This window comes from Cataglyphis hispanica, chromosome 5 (genome assembly GCF_021464435.1).
Source record: "Cataglyphis hispanica isolate Lineage 1 chromosome 5, ULB_Chis1_1.0, whole genome shotgun sequence".
Classification (NCBI taxonomy): Eukaryota; Metazoa; Arthropoda; class Insecta; order Hymenoptera; family Formicidae; genus Cataglyphis; species Cataglyphis hispanica.
The window spans coordinates 3550845-3574081 of NC_065958.1; the positions used below are offsets into that span (position 1 = coordinate 3550845).

Below are 23237 nucleotides of genomic sequence, written 5' to 3' on the forward strand. Positions count from 1 at the left end.
TATACTTCGTATATATCCCACTTTTTCTCTTAGATTTTTCTCATCTCTTTTTTTATTTTCTAATGGGACATTGTAAATCGTTGGCAACGTTATATACTTTCTGATGGCGCATCTAAGAGAGTGTCGGTGGATCAAGGATTCTATTCTTAACAAAACGCGACACCTGCGGGCTTGTTAATTCGCCACCGGACGAGCCGCGATGATGAGTTCTTAGGCGCCGACCTCGATGTATACATCTCGATGGTTACATCGGTTATGCGTTACCGCAAATTTACTACCACCGTAAATCTGATAAATGCAACTGCCAAATCGCTCTGCAATAAATAATATGTCTTTCGATATTAGCTAAGCACGAATCACATGAATGCCCTAATAAATAGAGAAAGAGAGAGAAAGAATTTACTTGGCTATATTGCATCGCAGAGTTTGTGTCTCGATATTATTTTTATAGATGATTAATGTTATCATATAAAAAGTTTAATTCTCGAAAATAATTTTAACGTTTTTTTATTAAAAAAAGTCTCTGATTTTTCTCGCGGATAAATATTTCTTAGACATTAAATCATTCGTTAATTTTTAAATCTTTTTTATAATTTTTTTCATCTTTCTTATCGATTTATTTATTTTTGCAGGACTCTATGGCACGCTGTTCAGACGCAACAAGGAGGCAGCCTTCTCAAACTACAGGCTATGGGAGAGTGCCGGTTTCGTGATCGCCTACGCGTACAGTACGCATCTCTGCGCTCGTATGAAGCTGTACGTGATGCTGACGGTGCTGATCACCGGCACCATGGGCTACATCATTGTCGAATTGCTGCACAGGCGCAAGCAACGACGGCTCAAAGCGATCGCCGAAGATCCGAAGGCCGCCCAGATCGAGGCGAATCAGCCGGAGGAGACCGACGATGAGAAGGACGACCTCGACGACGAGATCACAATCACCCATCTGTGAGTGATCTGCGCCATCGACGTAATCATACCTCGTTAAATATATTATCCGCGCTCGCGGCTCTTTCTCGTCTCGTCGACGAGAAAGTCGAGACGATAGCCGGAAGACGACAATCGATTGATTTCGCGAATATCCTTTCTTCCGCTATATCCGACGAAATCTTACATCCTATCAATCCCCTCATTCTCGTTTCTCAGTCCCTCAAACCTCAGATAGACTCGTGCCGTCCAATCGGTGCGCAATCCCACGTACTTTTTCCTGTTGATGATAAAATGTCAAAGTCGGGATGCAACTTCAGAAGAGCGGTGAGTATGCGCACTCCTTCCACGATGAAGTGGAAATGCCGAATGTCGACTTCATCTCATGGGACGCTTCCCTTCAAGAAAATACCGGAAATGTAACGCGTATCCAGACTGTAATCTGACTTCTATCTTCTTTGGCGACACCGGAACGAGTTGATAGTCGATAAATAAATTTATCAATACTTGTGGTGCTAAAAAAAAAAACGCATGATGACGTACAGAATCCGCTCTCATGCTACAAAGAACATGGGACTTTCGCTACCGTTACTAGCTCTTGAAATGTCAAGACGGATCATCTCAATGACAACGTTCTTATTTTATATCTTTATCATGGTTCGTAGAGCGAAAAGTGCATTTTGTTAATACGCGCCGGCATCGGCGCCGGTTTAAATAATCTAGTGGTCTTTACAAATTAATTATATATATACGATTTTTTTTATTATAAACATTTAATCAAATTTGTAAAGATTACGATGTTATACTTTATACCCTTAAATGAGAATGCATGTGACATATTATACATGTGTATAGTGTTTATAATTAATGGAAATTGGCGTGAGATTCGACGAAATTCATCATTTATTCGAGAAAGAATGCTTTACACTCTCGCTCGAATTTATTAATACTCTAGTGTTTAAAAAAGGAGAAACAATTGTTCTAAGAAAGGCGTTCTTAATAAAGAAATGTCATTGTTATGGGTTATATCGGAATCCCTCGTATTTTTCTTGAGAGTAAAGCATGTAAGATGTTAATATGAGTCTGTACATTAAAACAATATTCTTTTTCTGTCAAAAATAGATGAATCAAAAATGGACAAAGTTTCATTCTACGCAAAACTAAATTATTAAAATTTCTAAATTATATTTTGTATATGTTTTGTTTTCGACTCGCTTATAAATAAATATCTTTCTTCGGTGTTGTGTATTTTATTTTATTTTTTTGTTTCATGTACATATAAAAGAAGAGAGAAATGATTTTAAAATATTTAATTAAACAAAATGTATAAAAATGTAATTTTTTACAGATATTAAAGTAATTTTTTTTTTATTTATTTGAGTCATATCATTGCAATTAAAAATTTTGCAGAATAAGAACTCATTCCAATTTTATCATCCAATCTATTTTTTTCGAGAATCTTATCTCGTGCCACTTTTCATTCGCTCTTAGAACAGGTTAAAAGGCGCAAGAAACATATCAAGGTATTATAAATAGATATCATAAGTCGTTTGAATGCATGTGTACATCGCCCTTTCCGTCCTATCATATTTTATTACATGGTAGCTCAAGAGTCTACGATATAAATTTAGGATACGGATGCAATCCTCTAGAGAGATCTGTTCTTATGAAATAGTTATCGTATTGATAGAATGGTGATTATTTCTTTCATTAAAAATAAAAACACGAGACTATATATAAAATGTAAATTTAATTTTTCAATTCTTTATATCTCTGTGCAAAGAAGAGAATTATAAGAATTAAAAGAATCATACGACGCAAAAAGCGTATGTATCTTATTGTTCTTGGGAGAATAATCAGTACGTGAGAATATTAAAAACTCATCGTATCTTTATATCATCAGAGCAAATTTTGCAAAATTACGCGAATATTTCTTGTGTGTAAATATACTCCGACTAATATACTTCAGTTTATGTAATTCTTACCGAGTATTCTTCTGCGTAGAGAAGACATATGACGGAGACTAAAAAAAAAATTTTATTGCTAAAAAGAATAAATATCTTCTCTTATAATCAAAAAATTTTGTTGAATGCTGACAATGCTTTAATATGATGTCTAACAATTCAGTATTATTGCTTGTGAACTTTTTGAGCAATGTAATGATTTGTAATAATCTCCTATAGTTTTCAAAACAATGTTTTATTTTTCTTATCATTGTAGGAAAATTTCAGGCATGGTTTAAACAAGTTTCACGAAGCTTCTCCAAAACACAAAAATCGAAAATGTTTTATTTAACAGACGCGTTATAAAACTAAATATTTTATGTAAATTTCTTTAATCTGTCAATTATTGCGCAGCTTAATGGATTAATATGCTCCTATCAACTTTCGCGTATATATTGCACGTGCTGTCGGAGATTCGTGCGATAAATCGAATGTATTTTAATGTTTCCACGGACGACTGAACGATTATCTTTTTATTGCAACAGTACAATGACCAAAGCGGACAAAAAACCAGTAACAGGAAACTCACAATCCTGTCTTCTGGATGGGAAATATTCAACTCTCTGGGATACCGCGGCCGTTTATTTCTATACCCGTGGTATTATTATAATTCATCGGGCTGACATCGTGCTGGTTTGAAGTTACTTCAACGAGAGCTCCTCGTTCCATGTCCGTTTCTCTCGTTTTCGTTTTATTATTATTCGTTCACCTCTTCTCTTGTTGTTCATTTTCCATTTTGTTAGCAAGAACTCGTCTTGTCATCGTGATATCACGTTCTACTCGACCAGCATCACTATCGCGAAAAAAACTCCACGATGACGCTATTGGAAGCTGCGCGACAAGAATGGAACGCGCGGCATATAACGGTGCTCGTTTTGTTCGCTTTTTGCTTGCTGGGTTCTACGCACATTGCCAATCCTCTCTCTTCTCATCTCGTCTTTTTTTCTTTTTTTCTCATCTCCTCAATGCCGCGGAAAGTTATTATATTTCTCGATGGGGTTTTTAATCCTACCCTATATATTTATATCCCTCTTTTCTCCATGATGTCGCAGCGGATTCCTCGTCTCCATCCCACGAGATCTCCCATTGTAAAATCTCAAAAATGGATTAAATATAAATGATAGCAAGATCGATATTAATCACACTAAATAAAATTAAACGACTAGTCTCGAGTTAAAATGACCTTTAGATATATCATTTCTCAATATATTGTTACATATGTATTATACTTAAAGCGTAATGAAATAATCACCATTTTATCAAACCGAGATATCGAGGATTCGGGGAAAAAAGCCTTTCTCCAGTGTGTAAATACAAAATAAATGATAGCTTATATTTTCGAGATATTTGTGTCAGAGAGTGATATGAGTGAGTTCTATCGTGCGAAATATACATTAATATGTATACCGTATTATACATAAGATATCTGGTTTCGTAGTCGCACCAGAAGAATGTACGTTTCCTGTATCATTCAAACTGTGCTCTATCTTATTTTTTCTTTATTATCGCAAACATTGTAGATTTAAGTAGCTCAAGTAATGTAGTGTAGTAACGGCGGATGAGAATGGGATTAGTAATTGAATCGGGTTAGCGTTAATAAATTCGTTTAATGAAAGTATAGTGATAGCGTATATAGGTAACTGCTTTCTAGTGATTAGGAAAATTGTGCCTCATTTGAAATCCGTTTCGCCCTACAATCCGATTTCATCCGTGGTTGCTATACATATTAATATTGCAATTAAATACATATATATGATTTTACGGTACGAAAACAACTGATAGAGAAATTAAACATCAAAAGAGTTTGAGAGGGCAGCGAGTGTGTCCGGAATATCTGTGTAGTTTTCGAAGGGAATACCAGTTCTATTTTTTGTTGAACTTTAAAGGGATTCACATGAATCACAGTTTGCACTTTAAATGCATTGATAAGACATGGTTTAACGGGACCACGATCTAACATATATTTTTAAGCCTGCGAGATTAGACTTCCTAGATTTTACTGAAAAGTATTCAGAGAGATATATATATTTGTTTAGAAGATAAAAGATGTATAGACGATGCCTGAACCAATAGCATTGGGACCATTTTGATTGCATACTTTTTGTTCTTAATGAGATTTGTAAATATTCATTTTAGTATTAATCGTTAGGTATATAATTATGCAGAGGGAAAGAGCAACTGGACGTCTCGGTTCACATATCTAGCATATTTTTTCGAATGTTGTTTTCTGTTATTTTTATTTGACTACGTTTATGCGCGTCAAAAGAGTACAATTCCAAATATTGTTATTATCTTTTCCTCTATATTTAAGATTAGAAGATTTATTCTTTTTTTATGCTTGCTTTATGCTTATTCTATTATATCTTAAAAGTATGTGCAAGCACATACTTATCTTCAAGTATAAAAGCGCGTATAAGAAGAGTGATAGAAAAGAATAGATCTATGTTGCTTAAATATTTGCCACACTTTTTAGACATGCATAAACGCGGTTGTTATACATACATCCTTAGATGAGCTAAGGGAATTCAGCGTATTAACTAAGTTTGTTGTTTTACGATAAAAAGATCATGGCACGCCCATGCATGATTATTGATGCGTCCGGCAAAAATTGTACAGTATATACAATATACATATATATATATATATATGTAATTATACACTTCCTTTTACTATTGCATTCAATTGTTATCATACATTATGATGACACGTTGATTATGATTGCAATCATTGTTGTATCGTCAAATTATTTTGCTGCTATAATTAATAATATATTACTATATCACTATATACATATGACACACGTAATGTTATGTAACAATAAGAATTATTTTATTAAAATTGTCGATTGAGATATAATTATATACATAATATAAAATTTTATTTTTCTAATTTCCTTTCAACTGACAATATTATACGTTTGTTCGTATATACACAATTTATTTCACGAAAAAAAAAATATTCTTCATAACTCAATCACATTTACTCTGAAAAAAATTAAGAATGATAAATATAACATTTTATAATACTTTAAAAAATATAGTTTATGATATGTATTCACCAATTTATTTAATCCTTAATAAATTCACAAGCAATAATTGTAAGGTAATTTGTCAATGTAAGACAATTGGACGACCTCTTAAGTCAAACAATTAAAAACATAAATATCATGAATTATTATATGTGACAATTTTTTATTTAGTTATGATAATTCACAATATGAATGATAAATTAGTATGAAAATTTGCAAAGCAGTTTTTGTTGTATATGCGTTTAAAGTATACAAAAAATTATTTTTTTATTTGAACAGATAACGTGTAATAGTACGGAAACAGTGATTCCTGTTTTCTCATTGTTTGAGAAGAGTAGAAATTGCATCTTTTTTTTCGCAAACTTTTATATTATTTACTGAGTATAATATAAATAATATATTATCTTAAAATATTCCCTTTTTAAGTGTTTTATAGATCAGGAAATTGTCTATAAACTGAACTGCAGATTTTTATATATAAAAAAGATTTATTTTTATAAAAAAAGTAATTAAGTACATCATCCGTAATAAAAAGAATTGCATATATCATCAATATAGAAAATAGGTTGCTACTTCATTAAAAAATATATACAATATGTAGCTAGGGCTACCCAGTGACTAGCGAATCCGAGTTCAGTCCACTTGTCGATGGTATGACTATAGCTATACCCTGTTTCTTGGAGATTGGATGTATCAAACATGAGACCTAAATAAGCTAAGTGAAACATCGCTAATCCGGAGAATGCCAGATTCGTTATAAACACCCACGAATTGGAAGAATTATATTTATGTACGCATTTTCGTTTGCCACACTGTTTAGACGCGATACAAGCGTCAAAAGTATCAGCAAGCATTGCCCTGAGTTGAAATTCGATATATGTATAAAATCCTAGACTAAGTAATACAGCTGCCAGTTGAAAATTTAATCCGTGCAAAAGAGCGCTTATCAGATATGTGATGATCACCGCGCCAAACGTTCCAAATTTTTTAATACTAGGACGGAAGATATCTGTGAAAAATAATATTAATTTAAACTTTGTTTTTATATCGCAAACACATTTTGAATTTCATTATATAATTCATTATTTTTAGAAAAATGATCACTTCATTTTAAAGTAAGATTTACACTTACAAGTTTTTAGCCAATAATGCATTGGCATGTTCCAATAAATGACAACTTGTACAAGCGAGTGTGGAAATTCGATGTACAAAGGCTTAACTATCATTGAAGTTGAAAGTGGAAACCCACCCAAAACTAACAGTGTCGAACCTATATACGATACAAAGTAATGGGATGCTCTAAAAGACAATGCATCTCTGTATGCTATCAACCACCTAAAAAAATATAAAAAAAAGCCATTTTTATCTTGGAACAGAAAGATAAAATATTTATTAAGAATAAAAAATTATAGATACTAACATCCAAGAGCTATCTACAAATATCCACTGCATCCAACAATTAGAAATGCTTAGGAAGACAAAGGAAAGAAAGGCATATCCTATGCCACATATTATCCACCGTTTTGTCTACAATATAATTATTTTTTTTATAAAAATTATTTCTTCTGAACTATTTTAAAAAAGCATTATTTTTATACATAAATATTTTTTTATCTAGTATATTAAAACTGAATTTGTGTTTATTTATTTATGCACCTGAATATTAGAATTACGCAACAATAGATAATCGTTAAAGGATATCCATGGTCCAAACAGACAAGTTACACTACAGAACATGTAACCCATGTAACTATAAATATCTGGAATCTTGTCCAAATCACTTCTATCAATGGCAACACTAATCCCCTTCATCACCATAATCATACTTACACTACGTACTTTGTGCCATATTATTGATTGCATAAAAAATTCACTGAAGATAAATTAAAGTATTATCTAAAATATTATCTAAAGTAATCTGAGAAATCTTTTACGAAGACATACCAGTATCCAATTATTAAAAGAGATGGTAAAAAGATTCCTATGCCACTATGCCATTTTTTTGGCACATATAAAATAGCATAAGAAAATAGGACATATACAATCAATACAATTAAAGATTCATGAACATAATGGTGGATAACATACAAGCCTATGATTACTGATAATACATGAAATATCTTGTGTGATATATATTCTGAAATATAAAACAATATAAATCATTTTAATTATGATGCAAATTAAATGATCTAAATAAGAAGTATAGTAACACTTTTAATACAGAGATAAGACTCTTACGAATATGAACAAATAATCTAAATAAGATTGCGCAACCCAATAAAGGCAACAGAGTATATCCTGTATCGTATAGACTAGGACTAAGACAATACTGATACAATTCATGTAGAGTTTCCTTCTCTGTATCTGCATAATCATAATCATATTCAATATTGTTGTGTGAACATTCATAATCCAAACAATCATCTTCATCGTAAAAGACTGTGGCGCCTATATCTTCCATCACTGTATAAATAACAAAGAATCCAGTAATTGATTAACATAGCATGTTGCACTGCGTTTAACCTATTTTTTCAATAGAATAATAAAACTTGGAACTTTCTTGGGTAAAAGAAAAAATGAAAATATAAGACAAACTATAATTTCATAAATTGGAACAAGTAATGCTTTAAAATTGTTTGAAAAAATAATATATAAATTAAGCCAATCATAAATAAGAACATTGAGAGATATAAACAGATTTGTATATCAAGTAATTATGTAAACTATCGCTTTAACTTATTAATTATGCAAAATTAGACAGAAAGAGTGTATGGGTAAGCATGCAGGGAATAAAATACTAAATATTTAAAATGTAATGTTGATATAGAAATTTATCTCACTTGAAATGATGTGTTATAGCTTGTGACCAGCCGTGATACAAATGCTCGGTCCACATCAGTCACATCCGATATCAGGCTCGTTAGGTTTATTCTTTATAACAAAATTTCTTACACTTTTTGTTTTTCCTCTTCCTCTCCATCTTCTAAATATTTATTTCATTTTTGTGTACACTAGTGCAGAAAGTACAGCTATAACGAACAAACCTCTGCTGTTTGCTGCGCGCAAAAATTTGGCGCGAAAAACGATTATATCTCCCGATATATATATATATATATATATATATATATATATATATATATATATATATATATATATATGTAGCAGTGTAATGAATGTGTAATATATTTGCATGTACATTATACTTCATAACGTCAGAAATTGTATATAAAATATATATAAAAATATTTGTTTATATATCACAATCTTAATTTGTGATTTAAAAATTATTAATTTCATTATTACAATTCAACGAATACACTGAATTTAAAATTCATATAAAATCATAATTATTGAACACAAGTTTTAATATTCTGGGTGTAAAATTTACATTTGAAAACACATTTTTATTCATTAATATAAATATCATTTATATAGATGAGTATACAGAATGAAGTACAAGAAAGAAAATAAATATATATGAAAAATTCATATCTAAATAATTCATACATGTATAATATAAAAATTCAATTTTTTAACAAAGAAAAAATTTTTGTCAGAAAAGACAGTCTTTCTTGAACTACTTATTTCTATTTTAATATAATATTATTACAACAGTAATGATGTATTTAAAATAATGTTTGACAAATATAAGCACAGTTTTACTGACAAATAAAGTCGAATTGTATATTTGAATATACAACCTCCATTATTCTAATATAATGATTAATTTTGTGGCACTTATATAAATATAATTAATATTTATATAATAAGTTATATATATAAGTTATATGTATACCAAAAATAATAAATATAATATAAATATAATAAAATATGCATCTGCGCCACTTTTTCTCATTACTAAATATATGTGTGTTTAAGTATTTAACAATTGAAAATATTACATAGTCTTTCTTACAAAAATTATATTATCAATATCTTTCAAATAATGAATAATAAGGAATATTATCTCACAAAATATTTCTATAAAATAGTTAATTGTAATACTGTTTTATACAAAATAGTATTATCCAAATAATGCAGGATAGGTAAATTAAATATTGATTTTGCAAATGGTATGTACATCTACTCCTCTTGCTGCCAGAAAATAATTTATATAACTCAATAAACAATGCATATAGTAATATATAAGTACTGTATGTTCAACATGTATAAAAAAACAGCCTCTAATATTATAATCTAATATATTAAGTGTCAATTATCTTAATAGTGTGATAACATCAGACTGTGTGATGCATCAATAATCTATTTTTTTTTATATTGGTAGAAATATTCATATTTATAATATCATTTAAACTTATTACTAGAAAATGACATTTTTAGAAAAAATTTAGTAGCAATATAGTCAAATCATTGGTATCTAAATGGCAAACAAAATCTTTCTCATTAACACATAAAAACATGCAAAGTATATTTCATGTGATTCATTTGTGAGTATATCCTATCTTATTATGTACCTGAACACTATACAATTCATAAAGTTAATCTAAATTATAACTCTTTGTATTGGAAGATTCTCAGTGCAGATGCTAAGATATTTTGTTATTTTATTTATCGTGAAATATCTTTCAATAATATAAAAGGCACTGAGGTTAAGAGTTTCAAATTCATAATATTAAGCTGAAGCATTTGATCATCTATATTAGCAAAATCAAATACATGTTATTTACGAAATTGTGTGATTTATCTTGCCTACCTAAGTACTAAATTTCAGATGCTTCCTATAGCAGTTTGCAATTGCAGCAAATTAAAAATAATATTGTAAAAAAATTTTGAGATATATTCAACTTGCATTCGATATATCGATATCCAAGGTTTCTTCTTTAAGCAATGCTCGTTTTTCCTCCTTTGCATTGTTCTGTTTTTTACCTCCGCTTTTACGCTTGCCCCTATTAAGTACACCATTTTCGTCATCCATCATGCGTAGAATTTGTGTCTGATCAGAACTTTCTATGGGTGCTATCGAGATATCACGTACGGCACGGAATTTACCGCAGTTATTCAAATGTTCGTTCTCCAAACGAAAAAAGTTCCATACAAATCGTCTAAAAACAATTTTATAATAAAATAAAAAAAGGCAAAGAAATTTTCAAATAAATTTAGAAAGCATATTCACCTAAAGACTTCAAGAGGTGCCACAATGGAAGTCATTAAGTCGCTAGAAATGTATTTGCATTCAACAAGAATAAAGCTTACAATCCATATAAATCGTAGTATAAAATCTTCGATTATTGCAAAGTAATAAAACCACTAAAACACATAAAATATATAAAATATAAAAATTACAATATATATGTATATATAAAATATATAAATATCAAATTATATGTATATGAAATTAATATTTTTTTCAATGCAGTCAAATACATTTTACTTACAGATGCCGAATAAACCACTTCCTCGCGCAGAAAACGGTTTTCGCCGGCGTTACTATCTAAAAGGCCCCAGTCCATCTTGAGATCCCATGTGTATGAATATATCGAATTAATAAGGCAACTACATATCCATAACCATAACCATGGATTCTCCCATTGACTTTTATATTCCACTGAAAGTATGTACAACATCGTTTCTGTATTAATTTTAAACAATTTAAAGCTTTAAAATTTAAAGAGAATTTAAATATAATTTTGATAAAATTATAAACATACAATCAGTTTGTATAGAAACCATATTTAAATTCTCTTTAAATTAAAGTTTACATATATGTATATACATTTTTAAAGAATTTTAATGGAAATGCAATCTACCTGCATAATAAGCGTATAAAGTATTAGTTGCAACGACGAGAAAAGTTGTAGAATACTTTCCAGCGTTCACCAAATGCGGAAAAGCTTCTTTGGAGTCTCGGTATCGACGAACGCATTGCGCAAACCGAAACCACGCGGGTAGGCAATTTACGATAGGTCTGATAACAAGAGATCCAGACATACATTGCGTAGTGTCGCCTGCCTCTAACCAGTCACCATTCGTAATATAAAAACATATTAAAAAATGAAAGTCCAAGAACGCAGTCACCAAACTATTGAATTGATCCGCCAACCAGAAATCAGCAAAATTGACGTACGCAAATGGTGATATTAAAACACGTCCCTAAAATAACGCAAAAGACTATATTCAATTTTTATTATTCATATAATGAAAGAAAGAAGCAATATTACACGAAATGTACTTACTATGATCTTCAACAGCCAGAAACGAGCTTCATGGCGAAAAATCTTAATTGGATTTAATAGAAATGTCAGCATGATGCAGACAAGTACTAATGGATTTATGTATGGTGGAATGCTTAGACTTGCGCTGTACAAAAAACTTAATAAGCTAAGCGTCCAGACAACTCCGAGGACAGCGGCTAATTCCATAAGATGCTGCTCCGAAAGGTGATTTCGTGGATCCAGCTCGAATATCAAAACGTGATTGACACCAGAAGATCTCCATCCATAAACGTTAATTCCAATAAGAAATAAAAATTCGATAATAAGAAATGGGCCTCGATAAAGTCTAAATGCGATCTTCAAATTCTCTCCACTATCATGGAAGATTGCTAAAAATAAAGAGATTTTGAATAATGAAACTATAAATATATGGTAACTCGTTTATAATACATAAATGTTATATAGGATACCTGAAAGGACGACTGCAATAGATAGAACAATGAAACTACCGGAAAATAAACCGACTTTGAAAGTAGTCCATGGGCTTTGATGCTCGCCAAGCGGTGGTACCCTCAGACGTTTCATTGCGCGCTGCCGATCACCACCTTCAAGATCATTTGTTACTGTGGCTTCTGTTTCTTGTATTAATTTGTCTATATCTTTGGACGTGTAAAAATGTGATGTCTCTACACATTCAACTCTCCATTTTGAACCAGCATCGACTGATAATAGCTGAAAATATTTTTAATATATTATAGAGAAATTGAGATTTGAACACTATATAATAAAAGCACAAATCATTAGACAATTACTGGCTTTTACTTGAGTAATAGAGGGGGAATATAGCTATTATATCATAAATGATAGCAGCTGTTTCTTGCACCATTATTTTTCAACTATAGGAAAAATGGTAATAATATTGAGATATGATTGTAGAAATGACATTCTGAAATTACACAAGCTGTGACTAATAAGTGTTAAATTATAAAAAACATGCAAATATTGCAATACACATACCTTGTCATGTTTCTTGAGAATCTTGCGAAATCCAGTATGATTAAGATTTTGATAATTCTGAAGAAGGATTAAAGAAAGATAAAATTCTGAAAATGCAAGTTTTAAATCCCTAAGCTTTCTGGTAGACAAAACTGGTTTCACATTGGCCTTTCCTTTGTTCTTGCTGCTTCCTTGTTGCAGCTCCAATGCAGTTTTCAATTCACTTTGCAGAGCTGCATATTTACGCGTGGCTTCTGCCAATTTTTCTAGGATATAAATAAACAATAATTAATATAATTAATATAATAATATAATTAATATAATTATTCATAGAAAAGTCGCAAAATTATGAAAAACAATTTTGCAGAAAAAACTTACCTGAATAAAATGTATTTATCTTTTTTAATTCACGATCACAGAATGTAAAAAATACTTCATCAAATGAGGCAAAATGACGCGATATCACTTCTGGTTCTACGCTTTCATCCGAGGGTGCCTCTTCCACTGCTGTATAAAGCATAGCTTTCATTTCCTGCAAGATTAAAAAAAATAGAAGTTAGAAACAAATCTATGTAGTAATAGGATTTGATTTTGATAAGTCGCTTCGCAAGTGCATTTTATTGCTTCATTAATCATAACGTAAACTTAAAATATATCTGTATTTAAATTATACCTCATAGCTAATATATTGCTTACGCCACTCTGGCGTAATGTGTGCAGATAAATGTTCTGCAAACTTCATATTGATTTATGTACAGTAGTTACACTATTCTGTAAGAAAAAGATATGAAAATAATATTACACACACAGAACTCAAGGTAACAAATATTAAATAATAAGAAAAATTAAAATATAAAGTGCGTACCTAGAAACTGGTGAGCTCTGAAACTTGCTTAGTACTCGCCTCGACCGATCTAAATCCTGAGGGAGGTTATAAATGACATTTATAACAAACCGAAGAACGAGGAACTTTGTCGGCTGCGGCAGATCAAACGCTTTATCAAATGCTGCTGTTTGGCATGATAAATATTTAAGCGATCGTAAGAGATAAAATTATGTATTTGCCGGTGAGAGCAGTCTATGACTGCCAAGAGAATTTCTCTAACTCGTCTTATCACGAGTTCCATTAACCAAGTCGCTGATTGAGCTAACCGAAATTCTTAGAAAATCACGCGGGGGCTTCTCACGCGTACAGCATACAGACAATTATAATAATTATATTTCTTAAAGACTGATTTGTCATGTATGATCGCTCATGAGACAACTCATGAGAATTTCACACGCAATTTACATACATAATATTCGAAATCTTATTATCCTCGGTTTTTACTGCTCGCTGCAGCAATGTTTGTGTAGCGAGAATAATATAAGCATGCAAAAATTGGATATACATGATTAATCATCAGTTATGCGTATATATGATAATAATCTTTTGATGTGTTTTTATATAATTCTGAATTATTATCTTTGTATTTCCTCTTTCATTCCCTCTGTCAAAATACAGAACAGATCAGCGAAAAAGATAGAAGAATATAATTCCAAAAGAAATGATATGCATTGTCAATTATATATTTATTATATGTATATATTATATTAATTCTATTATCTATAGTAATATCTGTATTATGAAATCGACGGGATCAATGTCCTTATTGTGAAATTTCCCTTTGTTTCAAAAAACATATATTCCATTTCTTGCTATTTCCTCTTGAAATGTCTTCTTTGTTATAAATACATAATATTTAAACTGCGCAGGTCCTTGAACAATTGTTTGTGTTTATATTATCAGTACGTTCTCCGGTACGGCAAAGCTTATCGCAAGGAGTGTTTCAATCTTTTTGCTGCAGTAAGTGTGTAACAACTGATATTTTACAAAGGTAACTTTATTGTTACAAAACCCTCTCAATTATTTTAAAGAAATATTTTATATACATGCTTTATTTTTATAATTTATTATTCTCTGTACGAGTCTACTCTTGTATTGCATTTATTAAAATATCCGTCAGAGATATGAGACATTTGTATCTATATTGTAACAGCAAAGTATATAAAATTGTATTTGTATATTAATTTAAAAAAAGGATATTTTTTTCAACTAAAATATTAACAATGACATATAATTAATACTTATATCTTTTTTTTTTCAGAATTGCTTTCATACTAAAAGTGGAGAATAATAATTCAAATGCGTTTTAATATGCAGTTTTTACTATTATTACCAATTATTTTAAATATCATAAATATCAGTACAGCATGGCGTACTTTCTTGAGAGGTCGGAGCAAATATGGCAATTTAGGAGAGCCAATTTTATCTTCTAAAACTTATGTGCTTCCTGAGGAACAATGGTTCACGCAACATTTAGATCATTTTAATCCAACTGATGCTCGTGTTTGGAAGCAGGTATTATATATAATAAAAGGTTTTATTATTTTATATTTCACTTGCCAGTTCACATTAAGTTTTATTATCTCCTCAAGTAAACTTTGAGAGGATTACATTTGATTGCATTGATTTGTTACTTCTTAATAGAAATATTTTGTCAATTCCAATTTTTATAAACCAAATGGCCCAATATTTTTAATGATTGGAGCTGAAGGTCCAGCAAATGCTAAGTGGATGGTAGAAGGTCAATGGATTGAATATGCCAAAGAGTTTGGGGCAATGTGTTTTTATCTAGAACATCGTTATTATGGAAAAAGTCATCCTACCCCGTACGTAGAATACAAATAATTAAATGTAAGAAAAAATTATTTTTCAGAAATTTACATTATGTTGTAAATATGCTTGCAGGGATCTTAGCGTAAAGAATTTGATATATTTAAGCTCACAGCAAGCATTAGCAGACTTAGCATATTTTATTCATAATATTAATATTGGATACAAATTTTCAAATGAGACAAAATGGATTGTATTTGGAGGATCATATGGAGGATCTTTAGCTGCTTGGATGCGTGCTAAATATCCTCACTTAGTACATGGAGCTGTATCTACCAGTGGACCATTGCTAGCGCAGATAGATTTTCAAGGTAATATATACATGATTTGAACTCTAATATTATTTTAGATATATGTATATACAAATAGTTTTTTGTATTACAGAATATTTTGTTGTTGTTGCAAATGCTCTGAAAGATTCTTCTAAAAAATGTATTGATACAGTAGCAGAAGCTTACAGAGAATTAAATGTATTGTTGCATCATGTTGCTGGTCAACAACAAATAGAGAAAAGATTCAAGTAAGTAAAGATATAGAATGTTGATAAAGTGCAATGTACTGTTTTCTCATATAAGTTATATTTCATAGATTATGTGATCCAATTGATCCTGGGCATACAAAAAGAATAGACATTTCCAATCTGTATGAAACATTAGCAAGTAATTTTGCTGGCATTGTACAGTATAATAAAGATAATCGCCAAAGCTCCCAACCTGCTAATATCACTATTGATACCGTATGTGATATATTAGTAAATGAGAAGATAGGAATACCTATCGATAGACTCGCTTATATAAGCAACATGATATTAAATGCTACTAAGGAAAAGTGTTTGGATTACAGATATGGCAAAATGATTCGTGAACTTCGAAATATTACTTGGGCTAGTGAACAAGCAGAAGGAGGTAAAATATTAAAATTCATTTTATATGAATTTAATTTTTAAATTATTTCATTACTGCAAACTATGTTTATATGTTAATGTTTCACAAATCATAAATGATATTTGTAGGACGTCAATGGATGTATCAGACTTGTACAGAGTTTGGATTCTTCCAAACTTCAACTGCAAACCCTAACTTGTTCAGCAATGCCTTTCCAGTAAAATTTTTTATACAACAATGCATCGACATTTTTGGACCTAGGTTTGTTTTTCTATTTAAATTATATTTCAAATCTAATTTATATAAAAAAATTTTAAAATAACAAGAGAAAATTATTTCTCTTGCAGATATGATATAGATTTATTGAAATCTGCTGTCACTCGAACAAATATCTTATATGGTGCATTAAATCTACAAGTGACAAATGTAGTATTTGTACACGGTTCTGTTGATCCTTGGCATGTACTAGGTATTACAACATCCTCTAATCCGCAAGCACCTGCTATTTATATCAATGGTAAATATAATATACAATAGATGATTATATGCGCATAAATGTGCATTATTTAATTTATTAATTTATTTTAAGGCACTGCACATTGTGCAGATATGTATCCTTCATCAGAAAATGATATGCCTCAGTTGAAAGAAGCTAGAATACAAATAAAAGATTTAATCAAACAATGGTTAAAGAATTTGTGAGGTACACACACACATATTATCATGTATATGTATACATCACATGTGTGATAATGATAAATAATATATATCGTATAAATATCCACATCATTAAAAAAAAATGCCAAAATTTCTCAAAATGTTTTAAACGATTATTAATATCGCGGAATTTTTTTTTCTTTTATTATTTTTGTTACTTTTCTCATGTAAAATGAAAAACATTTATATATGTATATATATGAAATAAGTATATATATATTCATATAAATATGTTTATTCTCTCTCTAAATTCTTATACAAAGTGGTATTAAATCTAATAATATTCGCATACATGTAATATACGAATGCGCGCTAATATTATGTACCATGTTTGAGTGACAAAAATGTTTTTTCAATAGATTAAACAAGTTTGCCCCAAATGGCACTATCATAATTTATTGCGATAAATAAAATGATGGAAATGCATATACAATGTCATACCGCATGTGATTATCTCAGTCAATAAATAAAAAGATATTGCAAAAATTGCATTATTTCTTAATTATATATTAATTCAATAAACTTGATAAATATATGCTCCATAGATAATAACTATAATTAAAAATGTTACATATTTATATAATACAAACTCTCAGTAGAGAAAGTAGCATATATTGGAGGTATAACAGCGATCCACGATTCAAATACATATGTCTTCGTGTCCTCGCGTTTATTTGCATAGAAATGCTCAATAATTATTATATTTGTTTTACTTCTAAATGGATAACATCGGCCTTTCCTTAATGATACTTATACGTACAGTATTCCGTTTTTCTGGAAACAGTAATCCGTTTAAAGTGAGGCCAAGGTACCCATACATATTTAAATTTTATCAATCCGATTTTATATTAGACAAATCTTTTCAAATGTGTAAGAAATTACACATAAACTTTCAATCTTACAATAACTTAGCTTTAAGCGTTAAATTACTATATGTCTGTTTGATCGCATTATTTTATATTACTTTTGTGTTTTTTGGCATATCTCTTAACCAGCTTATACTACCCTCCTTACGACGAGTAATAATCCATCGTTCTTATTCTTTAAGTTACAATATATGTAATATTTACACATTTCACGTATCTATAAAATAGAATGATGATAAATAACATTTATAACATAATAGAACAATAATAGAACAATAAGCCTATTTCAGCTATTTTTGTCCTCAATTTCGTTACCTAGGTACAACTTGTTAATGGAAGATTCGTTGTGCTCCCTTATTTAAGGAAGATCTTTTGACCCGCGACAGAGTTGTGAAAACGTTCACTACAGTCTCTCTATATCTTCTACAAATCATCATCCGCATGATCGCAAATAATGATGTAGCGAATATGTTTCAATGATAAAATTTTATAGTTTTATCTTCCGTTTAATATCGGTGATGGGACTGTGATTGTCTCCAATCAGGTGTCGCGTTGCCGTGATGATGATGATGGTGATGATGATGACGTTTCTTGTCGGAGATGCTGGCATGCTTGCTCGATGGATAAGCGGCAACGTCACTGACGACTAATTCTGAGCCGTCGCGCTCGGTGTTATTGCTACCGCGAAAATTCTCTCGATATCCTGGTTCATCCAGGGTCTCCTTGCGACGAAGCGGCGGATGATTGGTCTTGTGACCGGCGCTCTCGTGCAGATTTTCCCAGGCTTGACGATAATAACGATTCAGACCTCCTCGACTTTCCGAGGAACTGCTATCGAAGCTAGCAACGGTGTTACAATCGGGCGATGCACGATGACGATAGTGTTTACTGCTTCTTCCGCGGTTTCTAAATAAAGATAGATGAATGCGTTAATAATCTTTTTCTAGATGTCAAATTATCATAATTAATTTAATTACATTAATTCCTATTGATAGCACTAAACATGTAGGCACACATAGATAGGCAAAGCGTTATGTGTAATAGAAAAATAATCGGTCCGATCTTTCATGTGATATTCATTATTCATTTACATATACAGTTCACAATGGCATGCATTTTGTAAGCATAAAGGGTGTATGTTTTATTAATGAATAAAACTAATAAGAATTAATAAGAATTAATCCATCTAAGACAGTGCACTTTTATATATTAAATACAAATAAAAAGTCAAAATATATATATATTTCTCTTCTTACAGCCTGAAGCAATTTCTAATTTGCTGACAAAAGGATGGGGATAAACAAACAGAAAAAAGAATGAGCACTATATATATTAATATAGCAATTCTACAGATACATTGAAAAACTCGTAAATATATCGAACGACATAATATATAACGCAGATATCGCGTTATATATACATTATGCACAACAACTAATATACTAGTGCAAAGAAATAATAATGTTAATATAAAGGATGCAGGCGAGAAAAAAAGGGATACAATATGTACACAACTATATTCTGCCGCGATTATTTTGTGCAGTTCAATCAAAATTTCTAAATCGTAGTCAATTTTTTGTCTCATCTTATAAATTATCAAAGAGAAACAAAAAAAATAAAATTGTTTTCCAGAGAATACAATGCAATATCAAGCAGTATAAAAACATCTGAAATTTATTTACTTAATTTTAAATTATATACTCTTTAACTTTTCGAATTTTTTAGACACATTATTTTGAATTATATTTGTGGGAACCTTTATGTTTAGAACATATGACTACTTTCTAGAACCCTTGAATACGTGACGAGTTTTTTTTCTGTCGGAATGGGGTGTAATCTTGGTGTGTCCGCGTGCGTGCATCGCACTATAAAGGCATCTTCTATTCCATAGGCGTGATGTGACGTGATGGCAAAACGAGCTATCACTAAAAGAAAGTGCTCAGTAGAAACCTTGCTCTCGTTTACCTTGACTAGTATCACTCGCGAAGGGTGGCGCGTGGTAGTTGGTGGTGGTACGTGATGATGGTTGATGTGTTGGTGGGCGGTGGTTGCGTGGAGGGTTGGGGTGGTAGTAGTGGTTGCGGGCTTTGTTAAGGGAGCGGTTCTTTCTCTTTTTTTCCTTTCTCTCTCTTTCTCTTTTTCGGCGGCGGAGACGAGAGGGAGGAGCGGCGATGGCAGTCTACAGAGAGGGATTCGAGAAGTAGCCGGCACGATGAGCCGCCGACAGGCTGAAGGAATAAGGATGATCGCTACCGCGGCGAACCGTGAGATCGCGACGCCCCAGGTGCTGGTCGGGGAAGGGCAGCGCGAGTAGCGTATACCAACGCGAGGGCATTCCGGTGTCACCCCTCCCAAGACCACCACTACCGCCACCCCTCAGCGCACCAACCCCACCGAGCCCCCTGCGGCGCCTTCCTCTGACGCTGCCGTTGCCGCTAACCACCGCAACGCATAAATGGACTCAGTGTTAATCGTCGTCGTAGCGGACAAGACAATCTACAGGACTCTCGCGCATTTCTCTTACGTTACATGTTAGATCTCGCAATATATTTTCACCAATGTTTCTCAACTTCCTTCAGTCATGGCCACTTTCCGAGTAATTTTAATCATTGGCTCATTGTCAATTGGCAAAGAAAAGTTTTGCTGCTTTGTTAAAAAATTTACTATGACTTTTGATATTTTGTCTTTTACTTCACTTATATGTACATACAAAATGTGCCATAGAGCTTCGAGTGGCCATGATTCACATTGAGAACCATTGGTTTAAAGAACAATAATAAATTAAATAAAATTATTACGGATCAATAAAGGGAAAAATACGTCTCCTTGCAAAGCGTAATCTATGTTTAAAGTAAGATTGGGCTAAATTACAGGAAGCTTATGATCAATGAATGAAGGGACGAAAGGAGCGTATTGTTATTTTTGATTTTATCCGCGAGTATTATGGGATGTTAGAAAACTCGTTGTTCAAGAGACATATACACGCGATTTCATCATACAAGCGAAATCATCCTCTATGAGAAGAGAAATACAAGTAGCATGTATGTACGTATTACAAGTTAGGAAAAAGATAGAAAGGTAAACGAATAGAGAATAGATCAAACAAATACAAAATAAGCATTACAATGTACAGTCCGGTCGAACATCATCTATGTATATCAGAGTGCGTTATATCATTAGAGACAGTAAAGATTCGCGGAAGTAAAGGCGGGCAATAATCCTCGAAATAAGATCATCACTCAAGGTGACTCGATTAAACGTTAATATTTACCTGCGTATAAGTATCACTACTGTTGTTATCACCGCGGCGAGGAACACAAAACCGCCGAATACTCCTAGAGCGATCACGGCACCCAAATTCAATTTGGCCTGATGAGCGCCGCTAGGCTGCTCGTCTACCCGGAAGGGGCCGGAAGGTTCCGGTACAGCTGCACCGATCCCCGCTTGAGCATTATCTACACCGCTTCCGGAGATCTCGTTGTCTTGCGGATGATCGCTACCGGCATCGTTGAGTACTGATGAAGGTAAAGTGGGTTTGTTCAGGCTGATACTTGGTCTCTTCGAGATAGTCTCTCTCACTGTAGCTGGAAGTTCTGCAGTATTAGGCACTTTTCTAGTTGGCAAGGAAGTTGTGGTGGTTGTTGCCGCGGTCGTTGTGGTCCTAATTCTCGGGGTGAGATACGGTCGAACTTTCGGTGTCGATGACCGTATCGTCGTTCGGGTAGAAGTGCTTACAGTTGTCCGTGATTCTTCTGATAGGAAAGAGTTCATATGTTCGTATGTATACATTATATCATATATCATATATCACTATTTTATTATTAAATTAAATACCTATGCAAGTGGGTGCGACATGATCGTACAATCCGGTAGCTAAGCAAAGTATTTGCCGGAAGCCAACGAGTCGATAATCCTTCTCGCATGTATAGGTGACGATGCTACCAACTAGCAGACTTCGATTAAAGTTATTCTTCAATGAGACACTTTCACCCTCATCGATCTCGTCTATTTGGATATAACTATGAGCGACCATAGCTGGTGGGTCGCAAAGAATCGGTTCGCATCGCGGCGGCGGTCCATTCCAACGTTCGTCAATATCACAAGTTAATCGGGCGCGTCCTGCGATTACAGAGATCAGCTTTATAAATGTTTTTTTTTTAAGACGTTTGCTAAATCTCTTTTAAATACACTGTGCATAATTAAAGATATCGAGTCGCGGTCAACTCGATAATGCTTACCAGTCATTTCGTATCCTTCCTCGCAGGAGTAAAGCACTTGGCTGAGATAATTGACGGTATTATTGATGAGTGTGTATCCACCATGTTTTATGCTCGCAGGATAACCGCACTCGATACCTAAAACAAGATCCAGAACGTATTATGCTGTAAGCCGTACTATGATTTCGTCTTAGTACGGTTGTACAACAGTCATGTTTCTTACTTTTGCACACTGGCGGAAATTCGTTGTAGAAACCGGTGTCAAGGCAAGTACGGGTCGCCGGTCCAATCAGAAGGCTACCCACGTTGCAACTGTACTCTACCGACGCTCCGACTTCGTATACGTTGCCAGGAGTTCTGCTTGACGTAGTAGTCACCATCATCGTAGAGTTTGGCGGTTGCTCAGGTCTGCCGCAAGCCTGTGGTTCTAAGAAGAACAAAACAATATTTTTTATTATTATCTTAATCAACAAAAACCATTTTTAATAAGATAATAGTGAAATACGTAAATAACAATAAATTGGCAAAAAAATTTAAATATAAATAAGAAATATGAATTTTAAAAAAAAGATCGTATTTTAGGAAAATTTAATCAATCGAAAAATTGCAACTAAAGTTTCTGCACTAGAATTTTCTATTTCTCGATATACGAGTTTCATCATCCATCATTTTAGATTTTCATATAATACGTTATTTTAAAATCAAATGCT

At 32.2% G+C, this 23237-nt stretch overlaps 5 protein-coding genes across 15 annotated transcripts in view; 2 read left to right on the plus strand and 3 right to left on the minus strand.

Annotated features, from left to right (window-relative positions):
* Positions 1 to 6036, plus strand: part of LOC126849681 (UNC93-like protein) — a 49613-nt gene extending 43577 nt beyond the window's left edge. For both annotated transcript variants that reach the window (XM_050591766.1, XM_050591764.1), the window contains exon 6: positions 633 to 6036. In XM_050591766.1, the coding sequence (XP_050447723.1) occupies positions 633 to 952 (320 nt within the window). In that variant the 3' untranslated portion in view covers positions 953 to 6036. The remainder of the gene's footprint in view (positions 1 to 632) is intronic.
* Positions 6037 to 6297: 261 nt separating this feature from the next.
* Positions 6298 to 9006, minus strand: LOC126849690 (protein-serine O-palmitoleoyltransferase porcupine). The gene is made up of 7 exons (XM_050591798.1): positions 8799 to 9006; positions 8197 to 8421; positions 7903 to 8095; positions 7615 to 7831; positions 7379 to 7485; positions 7091 to 7293; positions 6298 to 6967 (listed from the first exon to the last, which is right to left on the minus strand). Coding segments are annotated over exons 1-7 (1386 nt in total). The 5' UTR covers positions 8800 to 9006; the 3' UTR covers positions 6298 to 6527.
* A 596-nt stretch (positions 9007 to 9602) lies between these two features.
* On the minus strand, positions 9603 to 14034 carry LOC126849673 (xenotropic and polytropic retrovirus receptor 1). Of its 2 annotated transcripts, XR_007687425.1 has the most exons (11): positions 13993 to 14034; positions 13801 to 13898; positions 13506 to 13659; positions 13149 to 13393; positions 12602 to 12863; positions 12153 to 12520; positions 11727 to 12069; positions 11355 to 11524; positions 11093 to 11226; positions 10673 to 11021; positions 9603 to 10596 (listed from the first exon to the last, which is right to left on the minus strand). XR_007687425.1 is itself a non-coding variant. In XM_050591736.1 (10 exons), exons 2-10 carry the CDS (start codon positions 13867 to 13869, stop codon positions 10760 to 10762), a joined length of 2007 nt encoding a protein of 668 aa, XP_050447693.1. In that variant the 5' UTR covers positions 13870 to 13898; positions 13993 to 14034; the 3' UTR covers positions 9603 to 10759. The 2 variants fall into 2 exon arrangements, 1 of the variants encoding a protein (XP_050447693.1); XM_050591736.1 differs by having other exon boundaries at positions 9603 to 11021.
* Positions 13823 to 17930, plus strand: LOC126849683 (putative serine protease F56F10.1). 7 transcript variants are annotated; one of them, XM_050591771.1, is made up of 10 exons: positions 13823 to 13945; positions 14883 to 15004; positions 15275 to 15528; positions 15658 to 15839; positions 15919 to 16154; positions 16228 to 16363; positions 16432 to 16748; positions 16856 to 16988; positions 17075 to 17244; positions 17317 to 17930. In XM_050591771.1, the coding sequence occupies exons 3-10, from the start codon at positions 15313 to 15315 to the stop codon at positions 17427 to 17429; spliced, it is 1503 nt and encodes a 500-aa protein (XP_050447728.1). In that variant the 5' UTR covers positions 13823 to 13945; positions 14883 to 15004; positions 15275 to 15312; the 3' UTR covers positions 17430 to 17930. The 7 variants fall into 7 exon arrangements, with proteins under 7 accessions (XP_050447728.1, XP_050447733.1, XP_050447726.1 ...); XM_050591776.1 differs by having other exon boundaries at positions 14883 to 14973; XM_050591769.1 differs by lacking the exon at positions 13823 to 13945 and adding an exon at positions 14037 to 14167.
* The window catches only part of LOC126849666 (uncharacterized), a 41479-nt gene continuing 35903 nt past the window's right edge, over positions 17662 to 23237 (minus strand). For 2 of the 3 annotated variants that reach the window (XM_050591719.1, XM_050591718.1), the window contains 5 exons: positions 22751 to 22954; positions 22549 to 22665; positions 22145 to 22429; positions 21582 to 22062; positions 17662 to 19216 (listed from right to left, as the gene is read on the minus strand). In XM_050591719.1, coding sequence (XP_050447676.1) covers positions 18817 to 19216; positions 21582 to 22062; positions 22145 to 22429; positions 22549 to 22665; positions 22751 to 22954 — 1487 coding nt within the window. In that variant the 3' untranslated portion in view covers positions 17662 to 18816. Of the gene's footprint in view, positions 19217 to 20275; positions 20746 to 21581; positions 22063 to 22144; positions 22430 to 22548; positions 22666 to 22750; positions 22955 to 23237 lie in introns of all 3 variants that reach the window. The other variant, XR_007687424.1, reaches the window with a different exon arrangement.